Source organism: Strix aluco, chromosome 1, assembly GCF_031877795.1.
Source record: "Strix aluco isolate bStrAlu1 chromosome 1, bStrAlu1.hap1, whole genome shotgun sequence".
Taxonomy (NCBI): domain Eukaryota; kingdom Metazoa; phylum Chordata; class Aves; order Strigiformes; family Strigidae; genus Strix; species Strix aluco.
Genome location: NC_133931.1, coordinates 66,262,601 through 66,284,889, shown reverse-complemented (window position 1 = coordinate 66,284,889; position 22,289 = coordinate 66,262,601). Strand labels below are relative to the sequence as shown.

General features: G+C 41.2%; 1 protein-coding gene across 6 annotated transcripts in view; it reads right to left on the bottom strand.

The window, feature by feature from the left end:
- The window catches only part of CARMIL1 (capping protein regulator and myosin 1 linker 1), a 196,447-nt gene that overhangs the window by 4,558 nt on the left and 169,600 nt on the right, over positions 1-22,289 (bottom strand). For 4 of the 6 annotated variants that reach the window (XM_074823466.1, XM_074823488.1, XM_074823477.1 and 1 more), the window contains 7 exons: positions 20,938-21,004; positions 20,421-20,617; positions 16,278-16,384; positions 13,559-13,991; positions 8,331-8,409; positions 5,290-5,523; positions 2,427-2,561 (listed from right to left, as the gene is read on the bottom strand). In XM_074823466.1, coding sequence (XP_074679567.1) covers positions 2,427-2,561; positions 5,290-5,523; positions 8,331-8,409; positions 13,559-13,991; positions 16,278-16,384; positions 20,421-20,617; positions 20,938-21,004 — 1,252 coding nt within the window. The remainder of the gene's footprint in view (positions 1-2,426; positions 2,562-5,289; positions 5,524-8,330; positions 8,410-13,558; positions 13,992-16,277; positions 16,385-20,420; positions 20,618-20,937; positions 21,005-22,289) is intronic. The other 2 variants (XM_074823520.1, XM_074823510.1) reach the window with 2 other exon arrangements.

Below are 22,289 nucleotides of genomic sequence, written 5' to 3'. Positions count from 1 at the left end.
ATCTTACAGGTATGCTGTGTAAAGAATATTTTGAGATTATCCCACAAAGTACAGTTAAACTCATTAACATAAAGTAATTTCATAATCAAGTATCATCTAATTTTCAGCTTTCTTTTGCAGGAGATAGAGTTGTTTACCAACTTAGGCAGATTTGTAGTGATTTACCAGTTGCAGAAATAAATTGAGCACGCTAGCCTGAAAGGTGGCAGAAAGCAAGGACAGAGGAATGGCTGAGTGAGGAAGTAGAAATAAAGAAATGAAGTGACAAAGAAAAACCTGAAAAAGAATAAAAAATAAAAGAAACAGAACTTACTTTTTCCTGAACAATTTTATGCAAAGCATAGCAGCTCCCTAAGGACCTGGAAATCCAATTTTAGCCATTCTGAACTATTACTGATAAAATATGTACAGTGCAATGTAGTGGCAACTAGAAAACCCTGTGTTTGGCCAAGTTGTCTGTGGAGGTCTGTCTAAGGGAGCAAGGAGTGAGGAAAGCACAGTGTCTGACCCCTTTTGCGTAAGGAATTGCAAACAAACACATTTTTAAAAATAGAGCGATTGCCCCTCTTCTCACATGACAAACTGCAAAACCTTGAGAAATCTCTGCTGTGTAAGAGATTGCTGTAACACAGAAGTATTGGAGTTATGATCCCATATTCCCTGCTTCTCCGATATGTCCCCTCTCATGACAGGCATGTAGCACAGAAATGTTGAGGTTAACCTTACATTAAAATGTACCTGCAACAAGTCCCATGTCTTTGTGTTTCTCTTGTTATGTAGTAACAAGTTCTTTCTCGCAGTCTGGTGAAAAGCTGGTGAGGAAACAAGGACTCTAGCATATGCGGTTATCAGACAGCAGCTGAGAGTCTGTTGTGGCCAGAGCCTTTGACTGCAACCATTTGCAACACGGATGGCACCAGTGTAGTGACTCTGATCCCTAAGCCGTAGCCCAGTTCACCTGCCTCAACAAAGGCTCTGATGGGACTAAAGGCAGGAGAACAAAGAGGCTGTATTCTGCCTCGGGCCCTCATAATGCCACAGCCCCCGGGAGGCACTTCAGACACCCTGCTGACTCTTCCGGACCCTGAGCCACAGACTACAGCAGCTTTTGGCAACACAGACTGTCTGAACTCTAGGCCCTTTCCAGATGCAGGAGAGGTCCTTGGGTGTGTCATGTCCTGCTAGCTCTACACAATTCAGTCAGATTGTGGTGGTTCCACTGGGCTACCTTTACGGCACAAGAGCAGCCCAACGACATCACACAGGTGGCTGACATGAGAATCAAAACCTGTAGACAAATACCAACATGGGCTGACACACGGTCACCAAATAGTAGCCACCACAGCAACAATTCTCCAAGCAGAGCAACACCCAGACTGTGAGGTAAGTTGTTTCATAAAGGAAATGGTAGTTTTAGGAGAGAAAGGGAGAAGCTTCTCAAAATACACCTCTGAGCCATCCTGCTTGGGGATGGCTTTGCCCCTAGAGGGGGTAACAGTGGGGTCTGTGGGCAGCACAACTGCTCAGTCTTCACAATCCGATGTTACGTATCTGCCTTGACTGTCTGCCCCACACTACACAAGCTGCTGGCAGAGTGTGAAAGGGCACACAGCTTAAGTGTCTTTGTCTCACAGCTTAAGTGATCGAATCACCTTGGATGTCTTTCTTGAGGAGAGTCCCAGGAAGGAATAGGTCTCACTCCCCAATTTCAAATGCTGTCATTTGTGCCAGCTAACACCACATTGAGCAACATTTCTGTGACTACTTCTCCATGTATCCTATGCTATCAGAGGAAGCCTTAGTTCTTCTAAGAGCCAACTGTGAGCAAAGAAATGCATCAGCAGAAGTAGAAATCCAGTGCACACATGAAAAGCAGCAAAGACAAGGCAGCAGCTTACTGCTGTGCGTAAAAGGCACCAAGCCCTGCCCTGGCACACAGAGACTCATTGCCTGAGGAGGTGGTGAACCCAGGCACATGCATCGAGCCCACAGAAAGGAGGAGTACAAACAGAGCAACAGGCTGGCTACAAGGAACAAAGTCATGGCTGCCCCCCTGGAAATGTGCTGAACCACAGAGCTGCATTTCACATTACTGTGTGTGACCAATACCAATTAGCATCTCAATTCAGACCAAATTAAACCATAATATACACAATGCAAGAGTCCCTTAATTGTTCAGCTACGTTATTAATACCAAGGGATTCATCTTTCACTTGGTTTGATCAAAGGAAGAAAAAAATATAGAGCACCAACCCATGGGTGGAGAATACGAGGAACAGGTGACAAGATACACTTTCCTTGCTCTTTCTTCCTCCAAATGAATAACCCTCTTCCCTTCCAAGTGAAAACAAATCCGGGGACGACGACACATTAAATTCTACGAGAGGACAAGCACGCTGGAACAACAGCTATAGCAACACTCCTACCTTCTTGAGAAAATGATCTGATTGAGGGGCTGCTCTGACCATCCTTTTCTTTATCAGAAGGAACCTTCTTCAGCACAGGTGGAAGCAAGGCAACTTTTGGGGAACTGGGGCCAGAGGGAGACTCCGGAGCATCCTCTGTGGAGTACCATGAATAAAAGGGTGAGAAGTTATATTTCTACTGTAGCTCACAGAAATGATGCTGTTATGATGGGCCAAACCTCAACACAATACACAAACAACAAACAGATAGAATCTGTGTCAGAAAAAGAAGGATTCCAGAATTTACATTATGTCAAGAGAATGCATGATGGCCCTCAGTCCAGGTGAAAATATTTTAATAGCCAAAGCAAAGATCTCAATTTCAGCTTTTTTAACATGTACTGTTATTGTAGTACAAACTGAAATCTGATGGGACCAACCCAATTTCCTGCAAGACATAAGTACGCAATTTGTAAGAACAGCTGAAAATTATTTTGGATGGATTTTTGGAATTATTTGTTCTATTTATATTTTTATTATACTGAAACACAATGAACTGATCAATTTAGATGTCCTGTTTCACAGTTGTAAGGCATAAAAGTGAACCAGGGAAACAAATTTCATAAATAGCCTACAGAACTCCGTACTTCCAAGAATATATTGCCAGTACATAGCATCTGCAAAGATTTCCTAAATAATAAAAATACTTCATCTTCTAGACTGTGAGGAAATCTGGAACTTAAATTCAAATCCATAGTTTAAACCATCTGGATATCTTTTTTCTCTAAAAGGCTGACTATGTGTTATGTATGGCAAGCTGACTACCATTTTTACAGTCTGCACAGGAAGACCTTTTCAGTCTTACACTAGGCAGCCTTCGTTTGGACAGTAGAGAAGTACAGCTACAACGGATTACTTAAACTGCTTGTATGTTTGCTACTCAGGGAGTAAACAGTGGCATATGTATGCAACAGAGGAACTAGGAAGATACATTAGTATTGATAGAAGGAAAAAGGAACTCAGAGTATCACCTGTATTGAATATTTGTACAATGAGTAAATTCAGTTGTATACTGGAAATTAATATGAATTTATCTCAGTTAAGGAGTCACCACAAAGGAGTCAATCTTTTTTCTTTCAGCATAGGAAAGTGATGACCTTTCAAATGCAACTTGGATCTGAACAATTCTCGGACCTTCTCCATGCTTTTGATGTGCCTGTGAGGCCAGTTGTTTTGGGAAGCTTGGTATCAACATATGGATGAGCACAATGCTTGGCAAACACAGCTATAAATTTCTGAATTAAAGCTGTTCTGTGCTTTATTGAGGAACCACTTTCGGTCTTTGATAATTTATGGACATCCGAGCTGTGCTCCTTCGCCCTCAGATTACTTAGTAAAAATTTGCTATTATTAGTTTGGCCACACTGCTGGAAACAACAGTGGGAGCAAGAATGTACAAATAGAATTACTGCTTGACTACCTCATCACGTTGTCTGGGCGTGCTTAGCCAGCAGGTTGCTACAAGTACTAGGATAGAAGTTAGATAGCAACAGAGATGGTGCTGCTTTTACTGCCACCTGAGGATCTGGCCTATTACAAGTAAATATTAATCAATCTCGGTGTTAAATCCGCAGTATGCTCTCTCTGCAGGAAACAGGAGCTAGCAGAAAAAGATAGCTCAGGTCTTTCTGATACCTAAGATTTTGAGATAACACACTGCCATATTTTACAGATTAAGCACCACCGAATATGCTTTCCTATTGTACTAATCTTTGTGAGCATCCCACCTGACACCTCTCTCACTTTTATGACAATTTCTAAAATGGTCGACAAAATAAATCTGAAGCCATCTAAAACCTGAAGGTGATTCTGTATTTGAACAACATTCTACCCACTGGAGTGCAGAGACTGAGTAATGCTCAGGTTACTCATTAAGGGCAGGGAAGAGGCTGTGATATCCCTCTGCCCCCTTGTCCTCGCTAGAAATGACATAGTTCTAAGGTCAACAGTGAGTATGGTGAAAGCCCAGAAGTCTGCGAGCTCTTACAAATGGCTATGCTCACGTTTTTCAGTCATTAGCAATTAATAAGTTGTATTTGCCATAGCTACGGGGGGGAGTCAGTAACTAGCCCTTTAATTCCTCTCAACTGCAGTGGCTGTACTTCGGGAAGAGGGGGTTGTGACATTGGCCTATTAAATAGAGGACAGAAAATGTATGGGAGATCTGCTGAAATACCTCTCACTATCGGAAACTCTGAGATAATATCTGGGCAGGAGGTTAGGACAGAGCAGAAATTAATAGTCATTCACCTGGCAGTCTTGCAGGGTTATAAAAGCACAGTTAGAATTATTTCCAGTCAGTAGCAATAAGCAAAGAAACAAAGGCAAAACAAGGAAAAACCAGTGAGACACAGACGGTTTGTGCAAGTTATTAAGAATACAGGCATTTGCTTGAGCGGCTAAGAGCAGCCTGCCAGAAAACCCCAAGGACTTTAGTATTTAGAGCCAGGTGTTTAGAGAAAATACAGTTATTTTTGTCAGTGCTACTACAACAGGGCTTTGATGCTGAAGTAGCTTTCTGTGCTCACCTTTTCCATGGAAGCAGGCTAACTCAAAACAGCTCTGCTGCTGCTGCTGCTATTGCTTCTCCTCAGGTTTTACTATTGCGGATCACAGATTAAACCATTTTAATAAGTTTATTTGAATTAGGGCAGAGGGAGGTGGAAAAGGAGGATGTAAGTCAAGAGCATCTTGACTGAAGTACCTCTTCCTCTACATTTAACTGACTGAAGGATGTGGCCATGGGTGCCTCCTCCATAGCCCGCCCAAACACCACTCAGAAGTACCCAACTGGGGATAACAAATGCCCAGAGGAGCTCCTCACCAGTACGAGAGGCAGAGCGTGGTTTCTGTGGCACCGTGGGTCGTCCTGCCAGGCTGGGCTTTGTTGACTGCAGTGGGGGTTTTGGGCTGGTCGGTGTATTGGAAGAACTTCTTGCCTTTGCACCAGTTTCTGCCTTTGGTTCAGCTTTTGAATTTTTTTCTGATGATGCTGAGATGGAGTCACCTTTATTCGAAGCAAACCGACTCTCTGGAAGGGTCTGCTGGAGTTTAGGCACTAAAATAAATAGACACATAAAATAAAGTCTCCTGCAACACAGAAGGCTCTGTGCACAGATATGCACGTGTGGAAAATACCATCATTAGCTCACATATCAGTGCTGCACTGCCGTGTGAGAGGACCCCTAATACTTCATTCAAAATCACTGCAAGAATATAATCTAAAACTGCTAATCTTACACATGCTAAGCTGCATAATTCAATTGCCTCAGAGGTGACAGCATCTCCCCCCTTTTTAATATATTTGGGGTGATAGCTGGCTGGACCTTATTCTTCCTTCATATTTCTGGGACCAGATGGTACAGCCCACCTGCTGAGAAAGCAGCGATGGATCAGTGGAAAAGCAGCCTTTGGCTGTTTTGTGCCTCTACAGACAAAAGGTTGGGTATCCAAGATCAACAGAGAAATCCTGGCCCAGAAAATAAATCCCAAATGTGTGATCAGCAGGCTACATCTTTTTATTTGTTGCTTTTTGCAAGCTCTAGAGGAGATTTTGAAACTTAGCTGAGATCAAAGTATTCTTTATATATTTTATCTAATAACACTGTATATGTATTATGGCTTCCACACATTGGCAAGTTTATCAACATAATTTATCCCAAACAAAGACCAAGGTATTTACAGATAAAGCTACACTGACTTCCAAGCAATAAATCAGTCCTCTCTAGCTGTGCAAGTTGGTAGAAAGACTGTTGGACTTGAGGTTGCAGACAAGAAAAATGTCTGCTCTACTTTCCTACTCTGCAGCTTTCAGAAGGTTGAAAGCTTGTATGTAGCAGACGTAATGATCATCTTGCAACCTGTATGTTAGCTTGGGACTTTCAACAATTGTCACATCTTTATTCTTGGAAAAGAATTACAGACTAACTGAAATTCAGACTGGTAGCCTTGGTACTTGGCAAAGCCAAGTATGTGCTCACATATGTTGACTTGACCTACCTACCTGCTATATACATTCAGAAATTCAACTTGTTACAAAAGTGCTGAGCACAGACATTTTAATGGCAGTGGGAGGGAGGGGAGTGTCGATATAGTTTGTTGCAAACCAATCTCCAATACATTTCTCCAGCTTATGTAGCTGTTTTTCAGCCCAGCGGGAGTTAAAACTCTGTCAAACTATCATAGAGCTGTGTGGCACATATACATTTGTCTGAGTGCGTGACAGGGAGAGTCACTACGCATGCAATAGACTTTCATGCTGCAAGTCAAACAGCAGGACACCTTCTCCACCTGTGCACATGTGTGCATACAAAAAAAGCAAGCAACATCCAGACATGAAGCAAGGAATAAAAAAAACATCCCTTATTCTCCTTCTGCATCACTATCTATAGTTTTCTTGTAGCAACATCAAGCAATTTTCCATTAACTCTCTTGACGTCCTAACCTCAGGCCTTCTAATACTATTAGAACCCAGTAAGTTAAAATAAATTAAGCCACAACAAAGACAAACTATAGTCACAACAGTGAAGAGTGGCCTTGGGGAGCTCTCAAGCAAGAGTGGTAAAGAAAGAATTGACATCTGGAGGCCAAAAGGAAGGGGCATGCACAGTGCAGTGAGGTGGGGGTGAAATGTGTTATATACAGAGACAAGGACCAGAGAAAAATTGGAGTCAGAGACACCCAGCTACTCTAATGCCCCAAGCACAGACTATTCTTGCTCCTCTGACTTCAGTTTGATGATATCAGGAGACACATACAGTATACAAGGTTCTCCTCAAAAGACAAGCAGGCTTTAAAAGTGCTGGTTTATAGAGTTCAGCATGCTCTTAATATGCTGTCTTTTAAAACTAGATTTAAAAAGGTATGAAGTGTCAAAATTAATTTCTGAAGTGCTCAGCCAAGATGGCCACATTTACATTTTTATTTCAGCCTTGCTCCCATATGTTTTGGCAACCCTATATGCTGTGCTTGCAGGATACCTACCACTGATGTTGAGAAATAAGACCTGGACTTCCTAGTTTAGCCCACTCCTTTCAGTCCTGTGAATGTGGTACGCACAAACCACCAGAGCTGAATCCTTTTTGAACACTTCGCTGACCAGTCCAAAAGTATGCACAAAGACTAGAATTTCCTCTTGTCCTGAGATGGCTGCACTGTAGGCACTGCCATGTCAGGGCCTAGCACTACAGCTTGGCAAGGGCACAGCAGGACTAGGTGCAGAGGGAATCAGTGCTGTAAACCCTGCAAGGCTGAACTCCACTTCGTGTACAACGGAGAGTTGTTTTGTGCATGTGTGCAGTGTTCAGGGGTCTCCACAGCTTTGCAGACAGCCCTGGCTTCGGTCAAGCTGGGTAAACCCTGGGAAGAGCCCGGTGCCATTGCCCACGAGATGTCTATTCTAACAGCTGAAAGCCTGGACTACTCAAGCTGGTACATGCACAGACTACTGTAAATCTTGCAAATTGGTCATATTTAGGTCATCAGATATATTTAGGAGTTCCACTTCTTTGTGCACAGACATTTTTGCTGGCTCCTGGGTTCAGCTTCAGCTTTGCTGATCCCATTACAAGTCAGCATCCTTTCGAAGGTGCCCCAGGCACACACACCAAGTACCTTCCCTCCTGTGCAATGTAGAACACAAGAGTAAAAGCTGAGCCTTCAACCCAGCCCTAGAACCGACTTCATGAGAAGTGCTGTCCCACACAGTACAAGAAGTGAGCTTGTTTCTAATCCTTTCATATGGCATAGGCTCATATTTCACTTAATCAGTTGTAGGCGCACAATCTGGAGAAGGAAGTAAGATTTTTGAGGTTAGGCATTTTGCATTTTCTAGAAAGAGTTCATATCAGGAAACTCAGACTGTACCTGTACCACTTCCATCCAGTCGTTCTGAGCTCACCGCTGTGTCAAAAGACTCTCTGGAAGTTGTGTCATTCCCAAGTTTCTGAAAGAGTGAGAAAAGCTCTCATATTAATAATATATCTGTAATTAATACAACTCAGTGCTTCTGTCAGGAAAAAAGCTCTAATTTGGAAGCCTTAAGGCAGAGAAAGCAGTGATAGTAATAAATGGTGGATTCTCTCTCCTTGTTTCTCTTTCAGGTCTTGGAGATCCAAGTAGGAAGTAAACTATGCTGATTTGTAATTAATGCTGCCACATGTCTAGCAAAGCTGCCTCCTAAGCAACAAGTCTCCTAATGTACAGAAGTAGAAACTGAAGGTGCTAGCTGGAAACAGTCTTTTCTCCAAAGATAGCTCCATATTTAAAAATTCCTTGTTAGGTTTAAAATAAAGTCTTTCTCTGAAGATTCTGAATATGACTGCTGAAAGGATCTTACACTCCTTCATATACAAGAATAAGTTCTTATATTTTAGATAAACCTGCAACTACAGAAGTAGCAGCACTCACATATTTACAGGATTCCTCTAAAACCAAACAGATCTTACTTACTGAAAGGTGTTTAAAGCTACACATCACAAGCACTGCTGGATGCTCAGCACCTCTAAAGAAAGGGGGCTTCTTGTTCATGTGCTGATATTCCAGCTAAGAATTTTATTCTCAAAAATAGCTTTCCTATTATCCTAGCCTCAAAACAAAAGGTGCAAAGACTTTTGTCATGTCATAGCTCTAGCCGAAGTGAGCTTGAAACCTGTGTATTCACCAGGAGAAGCTTAGATATGCACCCAATGTGCTTGTAAAAGAACCAGCCTCCTTTTATTGCTACCAAAGCTGAAGCAGAGGGATAAACAGGAGGATACAAAAAGCGCATAGAAATAAGCACAGGATATACTATGACAGCCTTACAAAGATGACACTAGGCAAAAAAGTGAGACTTTTTGAAACTAAAAAAGGGGGGATAAGACTTTTGAAGGCAGCTTCAATCTTGATCTTGATTTGCTATTTCACGACAGTTAGTATGGCAAATAATTTAAAGTGAATGATTCGTGCTGATGACCACTGCATTTGGTTATATACCCATGTATAAGTCACATCGACATGTTCAGGACACTGCAACTACTGCTCCAACACTGACTCTGCATGACTCGTGCTGGGATCTGGCTGCCCCATAGCATTCAGAAACCTCCACCACGTGCCATGCAGCGTATGTCAGACATAATCACTGCCCTTTGGAGCTTACAATCTGAAAGACTGCTAGATAAAGCACGTAGATAAAAACTGAACAACAGGAAATGTAGGAAGGACGAGAATAGTTACAAGTAGCAAGAGCACATATTAATGATAGAAAAAATTTACAGGTTTAGAGTGAAAATAGTATTTTAAATATAAACATAAAGGAATGATCTCTAAATATCCATGCTGGCCACATGTCTTTCCCTTGTGGTGGTAATTCAACACAGGCATTTCAAGAGAAGCAGATTCTGGGGAGTGACAGAGAAAACGGTGCGGCTGGTCTTACAGACTTACCGATACCTCTGTTTTGCTCATGTAATCTCACAGCCCCTAAACCAAATCCTCTCTTCAATACAACACAGAAAAGGATGGGGATGCTGAGTGCCTGCCATTCCTGTAAGACCTGGCAGGGTAATGCTACCTCCCGACCTCTCCACTAAGTACAGGTGTGCACTTAAAATGGCACACTGTTTAAGGAGGATGCTATTAGAATTGTCATTAAACTTGCTGTACTGTAAAACTACCCTCATACAGATATAACTATCCACTCTAAGGTTTCTATTTCTACAGGTTCTAAGGAGAAAATCATCTGTATATTAAAAACCACGTGTAAACCAAACAACAAAGTCTTCTGGTCAGAAGCACTCTAGAAATGTCATGACTTGCAGGGCCAGAATGGTAAGCTACGGTGCTTACGGACAAAACAAAGTCCCCTCCAAAGCTAGCAGGAACATTATGCTTTTTACCACTGGGTGAAAACTCAGGTTTTATTCCCATTTCTTGACTGTCATTGATATTTGGGCTAAATTCTCACCTCTCCACCTCCTTAAGTCACATGTTTCCTTGTAAGACTGTCTTAGCTATATAGTTTCAAAAGGAATACCACTCTCCACTTACTGGATTTTTCTTCCATACCTTGGGAAAAAAAAACTTTTGAGAACCGGATTTACCAACAATTTCTTCATGGAATGTGAATTCTCATGAACTTTAATCAAAATACTCACTTTCCTATGTAAATATTGAAGATATATGCCCAACACTTAGCTACACTATATCACTTGAGAGCTGTATGACAATATGAAAATTATTTTCACTATAACTCCTTCCTCCCTCCCTAGTTATGGGACTACTGGGGAAATATGGCCATGTACAGAGACAAGTACAAAAGCCAGTGCTGGCACCTCTAGTATATATATCTCATAGTACTTAAAAATGCAATTAGGATGTTAGCGTGTTTGGCTACCTACTCTACATGCATTACAAACTGCTTACAGTCCCAAGACAACACTAAACACTTGCTGCAAAAATTTACTCTGAGAAACTGTCAATCATGTCAGATAAATGCAGGTGAATTTATCATGTAGAAAGATAATGACCAGGCTCTAGTTTTAACAGGAACTCATGCCACGTTGGGAAATACTGCAGTTGGGTGCCATCCAGAGTGAATAAACAGATGATTTTGGTCTGCTCATAGCTTTTGCTTGAGGCATTTAAAAACTCAGTCTGTAAACACTAGATGGAGCTAAAAGATCTTTTTATGTACACCTAAAGGCAACACTAATCTGCAAATACTCCTCTCTACCATTAATGCCAACTCGCACGTTGTATTCTAAGCAAAAGAAAACAAAAAAGCATTTACCATCTTTCCATCTACTCTGCACCTGCTCATCACTTTTATCTGTAACCAGACTGCGGTAGGGTATGAATGAAATAGTAAATTCCTTCTGGTTTTGTTTTCGTGTAAAATAGCTCAGAATATAAGCAGCCATCTGTACCTTAAAGGAAAATACAATTTCATATCATACTGGAATTCTAATAAATTTGAAGATGTCAGGGAAGTTGATGTTACCCATCCTAAACAATGTAACAGCAGCGGGATGCTGTCTTCCATAGCTCAACCATCAGGATACTGTATGATTTTCACCTTCATGAATATCATGAATAAAAGTACAAACCAAAATTATTCAATACTGCGAGCTAGGATGAAGTATGTGAAAAATTCTATTATACAGTAGTTCAATTTTGTGTGGTCTGGGTAACATTAAGAATGGATAACTCAGTGCCCTGCTGTGTACAGATTCCTATTTCAATTCAGTTTTCTTGTCACTCTTTAAAAACAACAACCAAACCCCCCCCATTTTTGCATTCCATAAATATCAATTTTTACAAAAACTAACAAAAAACTAAGATCAATAACATTATTTTCTTGAAAATTAAGCCTGAAAGAGGAGGAATAACCTTTCCAATTAGTAAAAAAGCAAAGGGTGAAAAAAAAAATACTGGGAAAAAGCAATAACTTTTCTTTTTGATAGATGAAATTCAAGTTTTCAACCAACACTACGAAAGCTCAAAGAGGACTTTTACTCTCCCCACTTAAAAAAAATTACACATGCCAATAGTCTACCTTAGTCACATCATTTCAAATCTGACTAACTTTAGATGACAAGTGTTAAGAACTTGAAGTGCACCAAGCATACATAATTAATGCAGTTGTAAAAATTTATATAATCTGAAGTAGCTTGGTATTCTAGAAGTTACAGTCAGAGCATCACACATCCAAAATCATATGGCATTTTACTTGAAAACTTGGTGTTTTAGAAATCAACGAGACTATTCATGGGCACTACTCAGCACCAAGGAGAAAGATGGGAACTGCTCATTTCTTTAGAAAAATTGTTTGTATGCTGAGGATCTCTTTAATGAGCCATAGACTACTGCATTAATTTGAATCTGCTTATTACAAGACTTCAGTGTCTGCAGGAATGGTTCAGACATCATGGCAAGCACTGTAAGACTATGAAGAAAGGTAAAAATGAGCTTTGGGTGGCTTGCTCAGTCACAGCAAGGACAATTCTGCAATGTGTTAAAGGGGATAATGTTGGGGAATAGATAGTATCTGAGTGCTCTGCATGTTGAAGAGAAAGAGAAGAGTGGAAAAAGGCTGATCCTTTGGTAATTTTAGAACATGCCAACTGCTGCTGGGAGGAAGTAGGGGATGATAATGGGGAAGTTCAATGGGAAATGGGCATCAAGCAAACTAGGTCAGCACAAAATGCTTTGGAGCAACACACAGATATTCCACTCTGCACGTGTGTGAAGTGAAGCAGCGTTCCTGCCCAGCATCAGCACTTCACAGAGGAGAAAATTAGAGAGAGCAAAGGGAATCTGGACAGATAATTGGGAATAGATTAATTTTTTTTAAACATATGCTTATTTTCTTTGAGTGTTAGTATTTAAAATATAGAAATCAAAGGCATAATTAGGTGTGGTACAAAAGGACATAAAAATATAAAAGTGCAACAAGAAAAGTATAAGCTGAATAGCTGTAAATAGTGTCTGGAAGTCAGATTTACTTCTCTGCATGGAATATATAATTTAAAAACCAGTACATCTCTCCATCTTTCTACCTCACCTTCCAAAAGAGAAGAGTACAGATAGCTACCACTGTAGTTAACTCTGCCAAACACCTGAGGTACTGGTGGGCAGGGGGCACACAGTAAGAAGTCTGTCCTAGTTTTACCTTTTGTAAAACATGCTTCTATTACACACGAACAAACCACATATCATATAGAGCGGAGACGTCCAAGCTGTGCTTACTAGTCACCCCAAATTACACTGTAATACATGCAAACAATTATGGGTCATCTTCTGCGCTTATGATGGCCTGACATCAAGCGCAAGAGATGATGTCACCTCCTCTGCAAGAGGAGAGAAAATGCAGACTTAAGGGTGCATATCTCCTGCTCCACATGTGCATCCTAGCCCTTGGCCAGGGTATCTGTGTTCAACCACCACAGCAGAGAGCAATCCTCTTGCAGGAACACCATAATCCTTGGTGGAAAGCAGGACTGATGTGTCAAGCCCCAGCCACCAACCCTTGTAGACCCAAAGACACCTCCCCTGAGGACACCTAGCTCTCGCTTATTTTGTCAACAACTCAAGAGAAATCAAATTGCCTTCACCTTCTGAGCAGAAGCTGCTCTCTTCTCCTGCTTGGCTTTCATTTCTGCGAGAAGTCCACTGCCCATCACCTGCACGCCATACCTCCGGCCTCCTTGTGGGCTTCCTTTGCTGTCACCCCTCTCAGCTTTTGCTGCATCATCTGTCTGCACCTCTTCCAGTGAGTCTGGCGTCTTTAACTCCTCGGATCGCTCTGTACCACCGTTCTGCTCTGTAGGCTTTAGCTCCTTCTTGCTTGTGTCCATAGCTGGACTTTTTGCAGCAACCTTGGGTGAGGAGGGCTCCTCTGCTACTGACACAGTCTGGGGACGTTCAGATTTTGAGCCTCTTGATTTGATTAAATTAAGGAAGCCACTCTTCCTTGAGTCCTTTTTCTTCTTCTCATCACCTGCTTCACTGGGCTCACTGCTATCTGAACTTTTAGTTGATGGTCTCCTAATAAAAGACATAGACATTTTAAACTCATCTCCACTCCCCTCCTCCCTCTCTTTTAAATAGTACCAAATGACCTTCTCCTGGGCAAAGCCAATCTTTCGTATGATCCATACGTTGCCCTAGGCCCAGCCATTAGCTGGTGTCTCTAAATTAAAAACTGGACAATTAACATTTATCATACTGTCTTGAGGATTCTTGTGCTGGCCTTGTGCATGGTATAATGAAGAGAGGCAGCCATTTCATCTGCACTGGGCACCTGACTGTTTCCAACACCAGACAGCTCTGCCCAAGCAGTCTATGCACGTATGTATTGGGTTTGCATGGCAAGGTTTTGGTAGCAGGGGGGCTACAGGGGTGGCTTCTGTGAGAAGCTGCTAGAAGCTTCCCCTATGTCCAACAGAGCCAAGGCCAGACAGCTCCAAGACAGACCTGCCGCTGGCCAAGGCTGAGCCCATCAGTGACGGTGGTAGTGCCTCTGGCATAACATATTTAAGAAGGGGGGAAAACTGCTGTGCAACAACTACTGCCAGAGAGAGGAGTGAGAATATGTGAGAGAAACAACTCTGCAGCCCCCAAGGTCAGTGAAGAAGGAGGGGGAGGAGGTGCTCCAGGTGCCAGAGCAGAGATTCCCCTGTAGCCCCTGGTGCAGACCATGGTGAGGCAGGCTGTGCCCCTGCAGCCCATGGAGGTTAACGGTGGAGCAGAATCCACCTGCAGCACGTGGAGGACCCCACGACAGAGCAGGTGGATGTGTCTGAAGCAGGCTGTGACCCCGTGGGAAGCCCATGCTGGAGCAGGCTCCTGGCAGGACCTGTGGACCCGTGGAGAGAGGAGCCCACGCTGGAGCAGGTTTGCTGGCAGGACTTGTGACCCCGTGGGGAACCCACACTGGAGCAGTCTATTCCTGAAGGACTGTAGCCCATGGAAAGGACCCACCAGTTTTTATCTGCCCATTAGTAAAAGGAGAACAACTGATCCAGGCACATGAATCACATGGCTTTTGGGGGATCTTGTCCCTTAAGGGCCCTGCTTGAAATAAGAACTAGTTGACATAGCCACGTTCTCTCAGTAAGGAACACCTTTACAGTGCAGATGTTCATCCTCAGAAAAAAAAACAAACAAAAAGCCAACCCCAAAACGACCCACTTGCCAGTAAGATTTTCTACAGGCATCTTATGAGCACACCTGAAGGGATAGCTGGGCACATAACACATCTGCATAAGAGCACCCCAACTGGAGAGAGAGGCACCGGTGCAGCAAATGAAGCAAAGATCCTTAGGAATGGGCACGGCCAGGGACGGGCACACAGGGATAGTGCAAGTTCACAGGGACACCTGAAACAAGTGGCTGGTAGGCACCCAAGGGAAGTACAGGAGGATGCAGTAAGCCTGTGAGCACCATGAACTTAAGCTGGCTAATCTGTTTTTCAAAGCTACCATAATTTTACCACTACACATAGTATATCACACATGGCTTCACATGTCACTATAGATATTTATAACTCAGTGACTTTAAAACATTTGATTTTCCTGCCACAGCTATCTGCCAGTTAACACCTACCATCTTCCTTAATGGATGTCACATACAGCACAGAAGGTGTCATTCCAGGTTGTCTGGAAATTGTCCTAGCTTTCTCATTTATTTATGTAAGTATTTGCTATGTGTATGTGCACAAACATGCAAGAATACAAGAACATCTAGGTGCGTGATTCTGTAAATATACAGCCAGCTACAAAGAAATATAAGCTGTGTAAGCCTTACACAAAGCTGAAGGAGACGTATTTTTCAGATTAATGTATTGCCTAAACCTGGAATACTACAAATTGGTCAAACACATAATTAACGTACTTCTAAAATGACACAAATCTACTGTCATCTATCAAAACACTGTGCCCAGCCGCAGTCCTTACTAGACAGAGACACCCATGTGTACTACTAGCACTGGAGAGGAGATCCTCAACCAGTGTACAGCTCTGCTTCTGCTCTAATGAGCTCCACTGAAGGCTAAAATGAAGTCAACTGATTTATAAAAATACACATTAGTCAATAATCCCCCCCCCCCTCCCCGCTATATTAAAGCAATTTATTTCTAAGTAGTAATTTTTAAGGGAGTGTAACTGAATTCACAATGTCTTGACTACTAAGGTATTTTCTGACTTTGACAACAGCAACCCTGGGTATTGGGAACAGAAGTTAAATACAACTTTGAAGTGCTATTTGTCCAGCTATCAGGATGGGTTGGGTTTTTTTTAATTTGATTTTTAAAAAAATTAAATTTGAACTTACTTTGAATCCATTTTTGTCACTTTCTTAGTGAAAAATTCATCCACTCCTTCATCCACTCTCCCCATGAGGCCATTCTGATCCCCTTCTGGAGGCACTCCAGCTGACACCTGACAGAAGAAAAACTCTCTAGTATATAATAACCTTAGCATATTTGTTTCAATGATATTAATTAAGAGTTAAGACATTATAAAAATTGCATGTGCCAACCAAACCTCAGTGCAGACAATGGAATCACCACTAGAATTCCCCCTTTAGTCAGGCCAGTTGACTCATTACATCAAGCAAAAAGTAACTCAAAACACCAGTGACAAATTGGATACTGCAGTGCATGAGGCCAGGAATCAAACGCCCTGGGCTTGTGAGAACAGAACACTAGTTCAGTTAGAAAAGGAAAAAAGCAGTTAATGAAATTGGGCGGTGACCTGAAAAGAAAGTATTTTCAACAGCTAGATGTTTCCCTATTAACACATTTTGGATTTTGGATTTAGAGATTTAGAAACAGAGCTCCAGCAGGCTAACAGAGCCTTTTATAAGTCATTCAATCCAGCACTTTCAAAAGCAGAGACTCTAAATACAGAATCAGGTGTTTCACTTTAGGAACTGAGCACAGATTTTCACTGAAAATGGAAAACCTGCTCTCTTTCTTTGGTTTCAATGCCCATGTTTTGAATGTGGGTGACTGGAGGCATCTAAACCAGGCTGACCTAGTAATACCTGCCAACCACAAAGGCCCTGTGAAAATTAGCTGGTGACTCTGCAGCCTCCTGAAGATGAAACACGCCATCTCCTGGGAGGATTTCTCACGTGGTCTGCTCCTGTAACATGGCTTTGATGTGGAAAAGCTCTATTACCAGTAGAGAGACTTCTTTCAATTTAAATGCCGTATGGAAACCTTTTAGATGACTAGAGAGGACTCCACAAGACCCAACCCAGTTGTATTCTTAGTAGTACTAATGACCAGGAATCAGTCTGCCACAAAATAGCAGGGTTTGTAATTTGAAACAATTTAAATCAAGGAATCTCCTAGTTGCTACCATAACTCAGAATAATCCCAGCTTCCCTTTTCAGCTGGAATACACACTCTTTTCTGTGCCTCTAAAAAGAAAAATAAATACTCTTAAAAGCTGCTGTTAACATCAAACCCAGCCTCATTAAGCCAGGACAACAGATTGCATATGAACTAATGCTTTCTTCCATGGCTGAACCTTGTTAGAAGCCTATTATTTACTTTGCTATCAAAGATAATAGTTAATATTTTATCAATACTGCTGTAGCAATGTAATACTGATATGAAAAGAGCCCACCTGGTAATGACTGCTTTGTTGCCAGTCAAACTGCCTATTTTTAAAAAAAAAAAAACAGTTTTACTCTAAGAAGTACAATGACTTTGCAGACTTCCAACTCTGCCACCTTTGGGGTCTTCTGTAAAGAACTTGTGTAGCTGGAACATCTGACACTGGGCAGCAATGCATATACTAACATCTGTGTTGATCACACTAGTGCTGGTTGTCTCAATGTAAATATTTACCTTCTCAGTCAAAAAACAGTTGACACTGACATTTCAGCTGAATCATGTCAACCAAAAGTGGCTGACACATATCAACAGAAATGAGAAACAATTTAATATTGATACTGGACCCCTCCAGATAGTAGGAACAAACATGTAAGTATCGAAGGCAAGTGCATCTCCTGAAGGGGAAATAATGCAGGAATCCAATGATCTACAGTAAATGAAAATATCTACCTTAAAAAAGAAAACAGGTTGCATCTGAAAAAGCAGCAAGTTCCTAAAACTGTACTAAAGACATACACAAGTGTTGAGGGCCCCATAAGCTCCTCAAGGCACACGGTTTTCTTACAGATGTTTATTGTAATGTCTTTTAGTGATCAACATTAATGTAAAAGACTGAGCTCTGGTTTATTCTGTGGTTTACGCTCCTAACACTAAATAGAAAAAAAAGTTAAGTTTTCATTTGTGAATTTTATTTTATTTTTTTAGCCTAAGCTTAAAAGTGAACTTTTGCTGTTCCTTTATTAAGGAAAAATCTGTCATGGAAGCAGAAATAAATAAGATGAATCACAATCTCTTTCATACATTAGAGATTAACCTTTTTGCTGTACTAAATCTTCACACATGATGCTTCAAAGAACTCATGAGGTTAAGATCTCACAAAAATCTACATGATACACAGCTGTTTCATTGTATTGCTTCAAAGCTACTTGGGGGTGGGTGGAGGTTTTCTTTTTGTCCCGCTCTTTTTTTTCTCTCTGAACACTCATTTCAGTAAAAACTCTGACAAAACCATAAATCCTTCTTTTGCCTGCCCATCCACCCACCCCAAGTTAAAAGTTTACATTTTTCCCTTTTCTACTGCATTCTTCCTTTTTCTTACATTTTTTAGCTTACAAAAGCCAAATCTGTTTTCCAGCAAAACCAGAGAAGTACTGTTATGATCGTCTGAGACCCCTTAAATTACTAAATGGAAATAATGGCAACAGCAAGCAACCCAACAGACCTGTTTTAAATGGTAGAAAAGGTCAAAATTTTGCCTCTTGTATTTCAAGTGCTTTTTCTAACCACTGCTTTCTGTATTCTCAAAGTGGCAAAACCAGCAGCAAATCAATTCTGCAAATAATGCCACAGTCCACTCATGACTCTGGCCTTCAAAATTTGGCTGTTTCATTTTTGAAAGCATTAAAGCAAACATCTTTCAAAAATTTGTTATGAGGTGAGAACTAGTAAGGAATTAAACGGTCCATAAAAACAAGACAGGGACAAATGAGTTTAAGTAAAAAAGTTCCTTTCTATTTCTGCAATTAAATAAACCCCTAATTTCCTAATTAATTTAATACGGATGAGCATTCCCACAACACTGCAGTATCATGGGAAATAACACTTCTCCTCTACAAGAAGCAAGCTTTTTGTTTCTGTTGAGCAAGATATTGCATGTCCTAGTGCCATGCCTGGTAATGAAGCACTTGCCCTCCTGTGCCCCCCACTCCTTCCACACCCCTGTGTAGATGGCACAGGATGTGCCGAGTGAGTTTGGAAGAGAGGCAAGTTTAGCAACTGGGAAAACATGTGCATTCTGCAGAATTGGAACTGGAAGAAGTAAACACAGATAAGTTTTCACTACAATGCGGAGACCAGTCTGTCATTCTGCTACCTCTACCCTTCTCTGTAAAGTACAAGGGAATAGAAAGTTGGCTTGAATATCCCCTCTGCTTGAAGGTTTCTTCATTTCCAAGAGGTGCAAAAAGCACTCTACTGCCTGATATGATCTTTCCCAGCATTAGGGAAATTTTCAAGGGTCCTCTCCACCGACAATTCTCAGGGAGCAGAAGAGGCCACAAGCGTTCATTACTAGGCAGCATAACTCAGAGAAGCAATGGCTGCCCCTTGATAAGGGTTACTTACCGTATCAGCTGTGCTCTGTTACCATGAGATAGCTCTGTAACTCATCCAAATCTGTCCTTACATACCCTGAAGACATACCATCACAGAAATAAATCTTTATTGATGTGGTATGCCAAGGAAATGGAACTGTGGGAACTCCACACACATATACTTGGGTTCACACCAATGTCTTTTGCAGACAGACAGTGCTCTTCTGTTTTGCTTTTCTAAGGCAGGCTCCAGCATGAAAAGCAGATCTGTGACTATGCAGATTTGCTGGCCCAAACACTATCTTTAGTTAAGGAGCTGTGGGAAGCTGGGTGTCACAGAGTAGCTCCTCTGAGAGCTGATAGAAATAAGAATTCATGCCAAGTTGCCACATCTTAATGCAGGCAGAAAAAAGGATTAAGACTTAACAAACCCTTGCAATATAATTGAAAAGTCTCATGATATTTTGCACGTTTCCTGTGAAAGCTCCAAGTACCTCCACAAACTGCTTCCATGAAAAAACAAAAGCAAATTTAAAAAGCATAAAACATATCCTGGTTTTAGGCTGTGTCAAACAAGACAAAAAGCTTGTAATAGGGACTGCACGCTGAAAGACATGAATACCAGAAGAAAAATGAAGTAGTTGCTTATGGCTTTTAAAACTTTTAACAGTTGTCCTCATTACACTGCAAGACCTGACTCACAGCAAAAAGCAATCAAAAGATGACATCGCCAGCAATATTTTAATGTAGACTCACTGCTGCTTGGCTGGGCTGCTGCTTTTTATTCCTTTTGGGCCTTAATTTTGTAAAGTGTTCCAGTTTTCTCCCTTCTTCTGATGGCAGCTCTGAAATGAATCCAGAAGTTCGTTTGTCTGGCCTGCTGGAAGGAAATGGTGGGTCTTCTATATGGATAGGTACTTCTTCCAGTGCTTTATCTAGATCAAATTCCATTTCTAAGAGAAATCAAAACTTTCTAATTAGACTTAACATGCTATTTAAAACAAAAGACAATGCCATTCCTCTCTTTTGTGGTAAATAATTATAAACCCATTTAGAGTTAGAGAACTCAGCTGCAACATGTTTGAGAGCAAAGCACTGTAAGCAAATATTTACTACCAAACACATCAGCAGAGTCACAAGACAAAGCAACCAGTGTGGGCCTCGAATGCAATCCAGAGGAAGGGAGAGTCACCTGTGCTTTTCAATCAAGAACTATCTAGAAGAATCTCAGGTCAGCAAAGAAGCAAAAATGTTTTAAAAAATTCTCACTTACCGAAAGCTCTGGACACTGGCCGGAGCATTCTACTGTGGATGCTTTTCCTTTTTGATTTAGGAGTCATCTATCAGCATAAAACAAAACAAAAATTACTTGAGCAGACAGAAGAAATGACAAAGAACACCTTTTCCTTTCTAACCACAAATTAGTTCTTCAAGCCTGTGTATCATTTTGAGATCTGATTGGGTTTAACACCAGGAGGGAATGGGGCTTTTTCCTCCCCTTCTCAAACATTCAGAACGTTTTCTAAATTGACGTTTTGTTCAACTGATTTTGAACAGAACCAGGGAGGTAGTTTATTCTTCCCATTAAAACCATAGGCTGTACACAGGATGATTATCTGAATTGTCCAAGCATTAACTCATTGATCCCCAACCGTAAAACAAGGGAACTATTAAAACCTCACCTCTGCATTTGAGATCACGAGGCACAGAAAATTTAATTACTGCATCCTGTATGGCACAGTTAATGACAATACCAGGGATAGTCTCCCCCTTGTTCTGGCTTTTATTTTTGATACAAAACACACTTCCTCAGTTCATTTGTAGTGACATGCTACTGGGAATGGCTAAAATTCAGGTATCTATGTCTCTGCATACCACAACATAGCTCACCAAGCTTCCCTAGGAAAATGAAGTCTCGGAGCACACAGCCCTTCTTCAAAAAGCAAAAATACCATGTCAGTGCTAGCAATAACTTCAGCAAACACATGACTTCCCTGGATGTTAGAAACACTAAGAATAGGTGGAAAGTTACCTTGGCATACATTCATCGTAGTTACTGAAAGTTATGCCCTATTATTCTTCTCATCTTCACATTCCCAGAGAAGAGGAGTATGTTGCCGTAAAAGCACAAGTACCCAGAGACTTTAGAGTTGAGTTTGGTTTTTTTGGAAGAAATTTGCCCTTATTTTCTTGCCTGAACCCTTCTGAAAGTTTGCATGGCAAGAAAGACAGTTTTGCTACAGGAAATGCATATGTCACCAATTCCGAACCCCTTAACATAAGTTCAGCATTGTAAGTCTTTTAAACAAAAAGTTGATCTGCAGGTTTTCTAAAGTTAATTTAAAATTACTCTGTTTCTGCAAAGATGGGCTCCTTTTGAGGTAGAGTTGTACATGCTGGCTTTGGTGACATTCTTATACTTTCATGTCCTTGCTAGTCTTGAAGCCTAGTGGCTTCAAATCTAGAGTATCAGTCAGGAAGCCGCTATGGCTCACAACTCATTAACAGAATTTTTATCAAGTTTAGTAGTATCAATTTTATATGAGCCAGAAAAGACATAGTTGGCATTGACATTTCAGACAAATCATTATTTAAGGTAAATATTTGTTAGTTTTTATGTATGGA